Source organism: Lactuca sativa, chromosome 6 (assembly GCF_002870075.4).
Source record: "Lactuca sativa cultivar Salinas chromosome 6, Lsat_Salinas_v11, whole genome shotgun sequence".
In the NCBI taxonomy this organism is placed as follows: Eukaryota; Viridiplantae; Streptophyta; class Magnoliopsida; order Asterales; family Asteraceae; genus Lactuca; species Lactuca sativa.
Genome location: NC_056628.2, coordinates 60,508,898 through 60,517,558, shown reverse-complemented (window position 1 = coordinate 60,517,558; position 8,661 = coordinate 60,508,898). Strand labels below are relative to the sequence as shown.

The following is an 8,661-nucleotide window of genomic DNA, read 5'->3' as shown; positions in this document are numbered from 1 at the left end:
GGAAAGAGGAGGAACAAGACATGCGTCGAGTTCTGTGATTTAAGGGAAAGAGATGATCAAAACTTTCAAAAATTGCCAATTTCAGTCCTTAGATTTACCCATATTAACAAAACTTGCCTTATTTTATTGTATTTTTGATTTAAAAACAAATAAAAAATAATGATGTGGAGTGGTGTGTTAGTGGTAGGTATCCCATGTTAGTGGTAGGGTAATGTGGTGTTGATGTGGCACTCACCACATATATGATATGTGATGGGTATAACAGATCGCCTAATGAAAAATCTTTATTTTAACATTTTCAATAAAGGCAAAATGTAGCAAATGATTTGTTAATTACTATACCAATTGTTCTAACCATATATTAAATACATTAAATATATTTGTAAATTTCCAAAGAAACATGTAAGTGATACGACGACGTTTACATCTTTACCCACTACCCTTATCAACCGGTCTTCCCGTTGAATTCAAGACTCCATAAATCGCGTAATGAAGCAAGTGAAAAGGCAATCGACATTCCACAAGAATTAAATAATCAAAAAAACAAAAGAATTTTTTCCACAAGGGTAGAATGGTCAAATCTCTCTTTTTGTCAATGGCTCCTTCTAATTCTTTCTTCTCTATTACAAAAATAGACGTTACAGCTACGCCATAATTTATGCACCTCCCAACCGAAAAACGTGTTCCCCTCTTCCCTCATTACTCCCTCTCTTTCTCTCTTTCTCTCTCTCACACACACAAACACACACACACACACTCTTTCTCTCTACTGTGTGCTGTTTGTTGCGACTATTTTACCTACTCTTGACCGATCGATGACTCTTAAATTTCATTCATGTTTATGAAATTCGAGACGAAGAAGTAGTATTCCACAGGTTAGTTTCTTTGATTTAAGATGTTCTTTTCAATCGATTCACAACCTGTTATTCGGATTCTAAATGTGATGTTTATGGAAATCTAGGTTGAGATTCGTCATTCTATCATGTGTTCCTATTTTATTTTTTGGTTTTAATTTGTGTTCGTTATAATCGCTTCATAATCTGTTGTAGTTATGTTGCTATTTTGATTATGATATTGAAATCTAGGATGAGATTCTATCTACCTGTTCGTATATTGTTCGTTTTTTGATCCTGTGGTTTATGTTGTTCGGATTATAAATGTGTTCGTATTAGAATCTTCGTTTAGATTTTATACTGTGTTTCTTTTTACTTGCTGTGATTTTGGTTGAGGTCTCTTCAATTTTATTGATTGTAGATATGTTCTTGAGGAATCCTTCGTACATAGATTTTTTGAAATTGCTTTAGGAAGATTGTAAAGTGGTTCTTGATGCAGATAATATTCAATTCTGGGGAACGAATATGAAAGATTAGGGTTCTAATTCGAGAAAATAGAAACCTAAAATTATTTTAACAGTGATTCGTAACTATTTCATTGCATTCTCTTCTGGTTATCGGAATTTATTCTGTCGAACTCCAGATATTTAACAAACATCTGAATTGTCGGATTTTGCTTAATGACTTTTCTATATTATCAGGATATATGGGATGAGTCGCAGTTGAACTAGACGCGTAGAACACCAGTGCTTTGGTGAAGAGCAAAAATGGCTGTAGCTGGAATGAATAGCGTTGCAGTTCTCGAATCTTCTTATCTTGGAGAGAATTATCCTCCAATATCAAGAAGACGTGGTAATCAAGAGAGACCAATCACCCGAACATCATTTATCAGAAAAATGTGGCGTGATCTTGAAGGTGAAACCAGATTCAAGGAGATTGAAAGGCAACAATCAATCCGTAACACAGGAAGCAGCCAATGCTCATGTTCATCATTAGGTGCAGAAAGTGAAGAAAATGTATCAATAACCACTAGTGAAGTTGAAAATGAGTGGCCTCGAGACCATAACCAAATGGAACTTCAAAATGTCCAACGCTCTCCTGCTCTTTGTCTTGCTGACAAACAACGTGTGAGGCAAATTTTCCGTGAATGGGGAAGCAAAAACAGTAGCAACCATGGCCACCATGGACACACTTCATATAAGAACAACAACTGTTCTAGGGTTCAAGGGGGTTGTGAAAATGAATGCAAAAGGGTGAGATCAGTGAGGCAATGGATTGAGTCAAATTCAAACACTACTCGTGAAGCAGAAACTAGTGGTTCTATTCGTAGGTTATATGGTAGACAAGCTCTTCTTGACTTACTAACAAGGTTTCAGATGGAAAGGAAACAAGAAATCCAGAGTTTATTGGAGAATCGACCTGTTTCTACCTTCAATCATCGGAATCGGATTCAGGTTTCAAACATTTCCATTCCTTTTCCATTTCATATATCATTTCTTTGATTCCGATTCCAACGTTTCTCTTTCCATTCTGTAGTCATTGCTGAGAGGTAGATTCTTATGGAACCAAAGATTTATCCAAGAAGAGAAGTCTACTTCAAATGCAGCAAACGAATTGGGGTTACTGAGACAAACACAAACACAAAAAGTATCTGATATAAGGTAATTACTTTAATTAAAGTTTACTTTTTCTTTTAATTTAATCTTTTTTTGTTATTTAATTCTGATTTTTCATTCGAAAAACAGGAAAGGGATCTTATCAAGATTGGGTAAACGTCATGATGAGCCCCAGTATGATACCTCATCTGACAATAGCATGGACGATCAGGATCATCCAGATGAAATCGTTAACCAAACTGACACCGTTAACACGATAACCGACGTTAGTCAATCTGACAACGTTGACTTTGAAACAAACGCAGATGAAAATCCCGAAGAACAGAATGAACAAGTTGTGGAACACGAAGAAAACCATGAATTAGCGCTGATTGAGTTCATTGAAACCAGAAGCCAAGAACCAAATGTAGAAGACGATGGTAGTGAATGGCGTAATTTGACTGATTTAGAGTCAAACGAGGGTTTAGAGGATTCAAACTCGATCCAGAATGAAGATGAATGGTACGACAACGTTTTGGAAAACACAAATACTAGAGAAAATTGGTATCTGGAAGCTTCGGATGATGATGATAACAACAACAGGCCAGAGCTTCGAGAACTTGTGAGAAGGAGAAGAGTCTCGAATCTTCTAGAAAGTGATTTCCGTGAAAGACTGGATCGATTAATACAACAACGTCTGGAACAAGAAGTTCAGGGTTCTGAATCGGATAATGACGACTGGATGATAGAAAGAGAAAATCATGAGAGTGAAGAAGATGAAAATAATAACGAAAATGCCACTGAGGTTGTTGAAGTTCAAACACAACGAAATGATTGCCAGATCATTGATGAGTTACGTGTTGACATGGCTATTCTTCAAGAACGGATGAACAGTATGCAAAAGACGTTGGAGACTTGCATGAATATGCAACTTGAGTTGCAAAGATCTGTGAAACAGGAGGTTTCTTCAGCTTTGAATCGAAGTGAAGAAGGGGAAAAGGGTTGCTTTATATGTTGTGATAATGGTGGTTTTGGTTCGACATCCGATAGGTAAAAAATAAAATAAATATGGAATTTCTTTTCTTTTTAACTTTTATTTATATTATAATAGTTAAAAATAGTTTTGACGTGGATGTGTTAAATGTAGGTGTGGTGGACACGTGTACGTATGCTCTAAGTGTGCAGGGAAGATTGACTGGTCAAAGGTGAAGGAAAGTGTAAAGCACCCGTAAAGCTGAGGTGTGGTGGTGAACATACTTTTTACTATACAAAAAATTAACAACGTAAAAAATGAGAATTAGGATTTGGAATAACGAGGTGATGAGATATACTGATATACATAGCGAACGAGTTTTGGTTTGTTCGTGTATGTTTTGTGGTTTATGACTATGTTGTGAATTGAGGCTTTGTGGTTAAAACTGGTTGTTTTTGTTGAATGTGATGAATGATGATATCGATATAGCCTTGAAGAAGCTTTTTCTCTCATCTCTTTTACTTGTAATTTATGCATGGAACGTTGTGCTATGTATGGAAATACATTTACCACTTTATAAAAGTGTATACTACCAAAATTGTCAATATGTACAAAAATGTATGTCACCTAATTGTCAATAATGGACAAGATTGTCAATCACCGAATCTTCAACTAACTTGTCTTAAGGTCACAAGGTCAGGTCTACTATGTACTCCACCACATACGAAACAACATTAAAGGAATCCTTCCCAGAGCTATACAAGCTGGAACGGAAAAAACAGTGTAAAATAAGTGATCGGATCAAATCAGGAGGGATCAACTGGGAATGGAAATCAAGTCCGACCCTCACGACCCAACTTATAGAGGCTGACTCACTCTTCGACATGGTCCGTAATATTCAATTGAATCCACGTAGAGATGAATGGATATGCGATATTTCAAGCGATAAGGTTTTCCATGTAGACGTCCTTAGATCAAAAATTGATGGGAGAGATACTGCGACACCAACAGGGGAATGTCTAATAAATTGGATCCATGAAGTCCCACTAAAGGTGAACTGTTTTATGTGGCGGGCATCTATGGATCGTATCCCCACTGCTACTGCCCTGCTTAAGCGTGGTGTACTAATTGGGACCTCCATATGTTCCTATTGCGAGTCGGAAGATGAAGACGTCAACCATGTAATACTAAGATGCCCAATGGCTGCCAAGGTTTGGGAATGGGTGTTCATCTGGTGTGGGCTACCTGGAACAAAGTTTGGGTCAATCGGTGAACTTGTGCAATTCCTTTCACAATGGGGAACATGCCCAAATAAGCGGAAAAACTTAATTAACATATGTTATGGAACGGCTTGGCTCATTTGGAAAGCAAGGTGTGATCGGGTTTTCAAGAAATCTCTAACCCCCCCTACCATAGTGGCGGATATGGTTAAATCCATAGTCTTCTCATGGATAAAACATAGGAGAGTCAAGTGTAATTATCGTTGGGCCGAATGGTGTATTAATCCTTTTCTTTGTATGTAATTCCCCCCAAAAATAAACCTTGTATTTCCCCCCCTAGCACCTTGCTAGGGGTATGCTTTGTTTCTGTTTAATAATATTTGCCGGTTCCAAAAAAAAAAAAAAAAAAAAAATGTATTCCACCACATTGGTAGAGTAGTGTTTGTTATCACCACAACATTCCCATTCTCCTTAATGAACAATTCCTACATTATAAAATTTACATAATATTATCATTTACTACTCATAAATCATATTCTGACAATTAAGATTACCTAAACTTAATAACTCTGTATACTTTCAATAAAATTAACAGTGACATGATATTTTTTGATTTTTGAAGTTCAAGCAAAAAAGTTTGAAAAATTAAACGTAGCTTGACTTTTGATGAGTCAATATGAACTTAATGCATTGGTAGGTTCCAAACACGTCATCAAGTTTATGATCTAGATCATGATTAAGACACTAAACTTTATTAGAATTGAAGCTTCATCTCATCAAATTAAGAAGTTTATTTTTCCTAAATTGAATGGATTGTTAGATTTTGTTCCAGTGCATTTGGGATTACCAAATTCGTCCATTAGACCATCTCCAACCCATTTTCATTTTTTCCTCCATAAATAGAGTAAAAAATAGAGTAAATAATGTTTCATCTCCAATTCTACTCCATTTTCTATCCCATTTTTTACCCCAAAAAGTATATTCCTAGAATATTTCATTTTTATAACTTATATATATTGTCAAATACACCCTCTACTAATTAAACTCTATATTTATGATTAATTAATGTAAATTAGTATATAACATGGTATTATAAATATTAAATATTGCATTTAAATTATAATTAGTAGATAAAATAAACTAGAAATGTATAAAATAAAAATGAGAGATTAAAATTGGCAAACAAACTTCACCTCCATTTTTGGAGATATGAATAGTATTGCCTCATATATGGGGGAATATTATTCATATCTCAAAAAATGAAGGTGAAAATGGGATAGGGTTGGAAAAGAATGGGGGAAGAAATGGAGTTTGGGGGTGGGTTGGAGATGCCCTTAACAGTCAAACATGAGGAATCAAAGATGAATCTCCAACAATGAACTCAAAGCTCCAAAATTCCCTTGACATTGCAAATTGAATTAGTTTCCTTCCATTTGAATGTTCCTAAGGGATTAATATATGAATTTTGACACATTATGACATCCAATTTTTCCTTAGAACCCGCCCATGGGATTATTCATGAAGATTTCTCCAAGATATATTTTCATAATTATATGTTACTAATACTTTCAAATGATTTTTGTGGATTTCCAATTTTTTGATCATATAACCCAATTTCCTATTCCATTCTTTAAATCTAGATTTCACAAAATGACTGATCCACATTAGTTTGGTATATTGGATTTGAATAGATAGCAACATAAACCAAATGCATCATCCTCTTTTATACTATATTATATCCAATATTTATTTTCATCAAACCAAGATAGATTAAATCTTCGATGTTTACCTCTAAAAGCATGTTCTAAAAACTTATGGTTTGAAGTTGGAAAGGCCCTTTTTGCAAATATACTATTCTAATTTCATCTATTTTCTTTGATTCACATGATAAAATTTCATACTTTAATGTTCCGTCGGAACAATATTTAGTGAATTTAAATCAACTTTCATATGCTTATGTTGCTTATTATCTTCATCTATAGTTTTTTCATCTTTCTTTCTAAAAAACTTAAACAAAGACATATTTGATTCTAGCTTATGGGTCACTTGTAGTTATTGAAGATGGGTCACTTGACCATTTAAAAAGGGTCACGCTGCCAACCCACTCCTCCCCCTCCTTTTCCCTTTCCCCTTTCCTTTCATCCCCAACTCTCTTGAAACAAAAATATCGGACCCTAAAACTCTCGATCCTCTCTCTCCTGTGGTGCTGATCTCTTCCATCTCTCACTACTTCTCCGATGAGAAAACTTTGAAGAAAATAGTTGTGTTATATCCCCCATCTTTAGATTAGTAAGTGGATTCCAACAAGAGAACTGATAACGATGATGTTGCAATCAATGATTAAAAACAGGGAAGAACAGAGTTACAAATCACGATCTAAAACTCCAAAACCTTTTTCTAGATGACGATGGAATATGAAAATCTCTGATTTCGAGACTCTCAGCGTTGTCAGAATCACAAAGGATGGGTTTCTCCACACACTATGTGGAACTCTGATATACACTTCACCAAAAATCGTTCGTCGGAAAGGATATAGTGGATTGAAAGCGGACGCATGTTCGTGTTGAATGATACCTGTATGAACCTAAAATTTAGAGAGAGTTGCCTTTTTGTTAACTATTGACCAAAGGGTAAAATGGTCATTTATGAGAAATGGTCAAGATGAGTTTAAGTCACTTAAATGAGATTAGATAAGTGAGTTCAAGAGAAGAGATGTATGAGAAGATGCATTTAAGCCAAAAAGGGTAAAATGAGAAATTTTATGTTTTTTGGTCAAATTGTGACTTAATAGATTAAGTGTCGTATTAAGGGGATGTTTGGCAAAAAAAAGTTTATTGCTTATTAGCTTATAAGCTAATAAGTAAATGTGGGGTAACTTATGAAAAAAATGACTTATTAGAGATTCCCCACCAGAATAAGCTATTTTTCATGCAAACACTTTTTTAACTTATAGCGGTGTGGAACCTCTAATAAGCTAATAAGTTTTTTTTAACAAGCTTAGCCAAACACCCCTAAGTTAGTGAGAAGTGCCTTAATTGGATTGTAGAGTATGTCCCCACCTTCACGTGGATATAAAGATAATAGAAAGTGGGTTCAATACGAAGGAGATATGCGTGTCAGAAGTTAGGATAAAAGTTGTATCTAAATCTGGAATGGAAGTAACAATGCACTTTGCTTATCTCCAGTTACCACGACGACACGACATGGTAAATAGATCACCATGGCGCGATAATAGATGAAAAGGGTTCAGACTAAGTCCTTCGTCGAAAGTTGTAGGTAATGTACTTTGCACCACGGATTGGTGTATGGGCACCACAATGGGGTTAGAAAAGTTGTTTGCTATGGAAGAAAGGCATCATAACTCATTAAGAGGTTGACCATGGGCTACTTACACACATCACAGAGTGGTGTCGAGACAGATTAAAGGTCTATTAATCCTTCATTCTTGCCAAAAACACCCCCAAATCCTTTGGAGCTAAACTCCGACGATTTTTTAGACGGGAAGATGATCAAGAAGTGATTAAGGGTGTTTATGGCTTGGATCGGGCGTGGAAATTTCTTAAGGTAATCATCATATCCATTTTCAAGCTAATTAAAGCTTTTAATGATTTCAGTTAGTTATGTAAGATTGTTCTAAAAAGGCTTGTTAGTAATGTGTAAGTGTTTAAAAGCCTTGAATAAGCTCTATATGTGATTTCTAAGGTGAAATCTATATATGTGAAGTTAGGGTTGAAACCCTAACTAGTGGTAATGTTTAATTGATGCATTAGAGATTAAGTTGTAATGAAGTAGGTAGTATAGGATGTCTAGTTCATTGTTTGGATTGAATTTAGGAGTAGAGAATGAAATGTTAGAATTATGATCAATTATGTGATCATTTTGACATTTGGAAGTAAATAAGCTCTTAATAGGCTAAGAAAAGCTTTAAGGAACTTGAAATATTTCATGAATATGCCTTGAACAAGATGATGAACCAATATGCATCAATTGAAGATTTGGAGCCAAATGGTAGTTAGTCTTCATTAACTAACAAGGAGAGT

The 8,661-nt window shown here is 35.1% G+C and overlaps 1 protein-coding gene across 1 annotated transcript; it reads left to right on the top strand.

Moving 5' to 3' along the window:
• The first annotated feature begins 644 nt into the window (after positions 1 to 644).
• Positions 645 to 3,913, top strand: LOC111897813 (uncharacterized). The gene is made up of 5 exons (XM_023893762.3): positions 645 to 875; positions 1,535 to 2,287; positions 2,370 to 2,494; positions 2,579 to 3,478; positions 3,576 to 3,913. Exons 2-5 carry the CDS (start codon positions 1,601 to 1,603, stop codon positions 3,658 to 3,660), a joined length of 1,797 nt encoding a protein of 598 aa, XP_023749530.1. The 5' UTR covers positions 645 to 875; positions 1,535 to 1,600; the 3' UTR covers positions 3,661 to 3,913.
• The last annotated feature ends 4,748 nt before the right edge of the window (positions 3,914 to 8,661 follow it).

Bases quoted from the DNA above. Each gene is read 5' to 3' on its own strand.
- LOC111897813 (XM_023893762.3), top strand. From the start codon at position 1,601: ATGGCTGTAGCTGGAATGAATAGCGTTGCAGTTCTCGAATCTTCTTAT. The intron at 2,288-2,369 runs GTTTCAAACATT...TCCATTCTGTAG, and splicing joins ATCATCGGAATCGGATTCAG to TCATTGCTGAGAGGTAGATT. The intron at 3,479-3,575 runs GTAAAAAATAAA...TGTTAAATGTAG, and splicing joins TTTGGTTCGACATCCGATAG to GTGTGGTGGACACGTGTACG.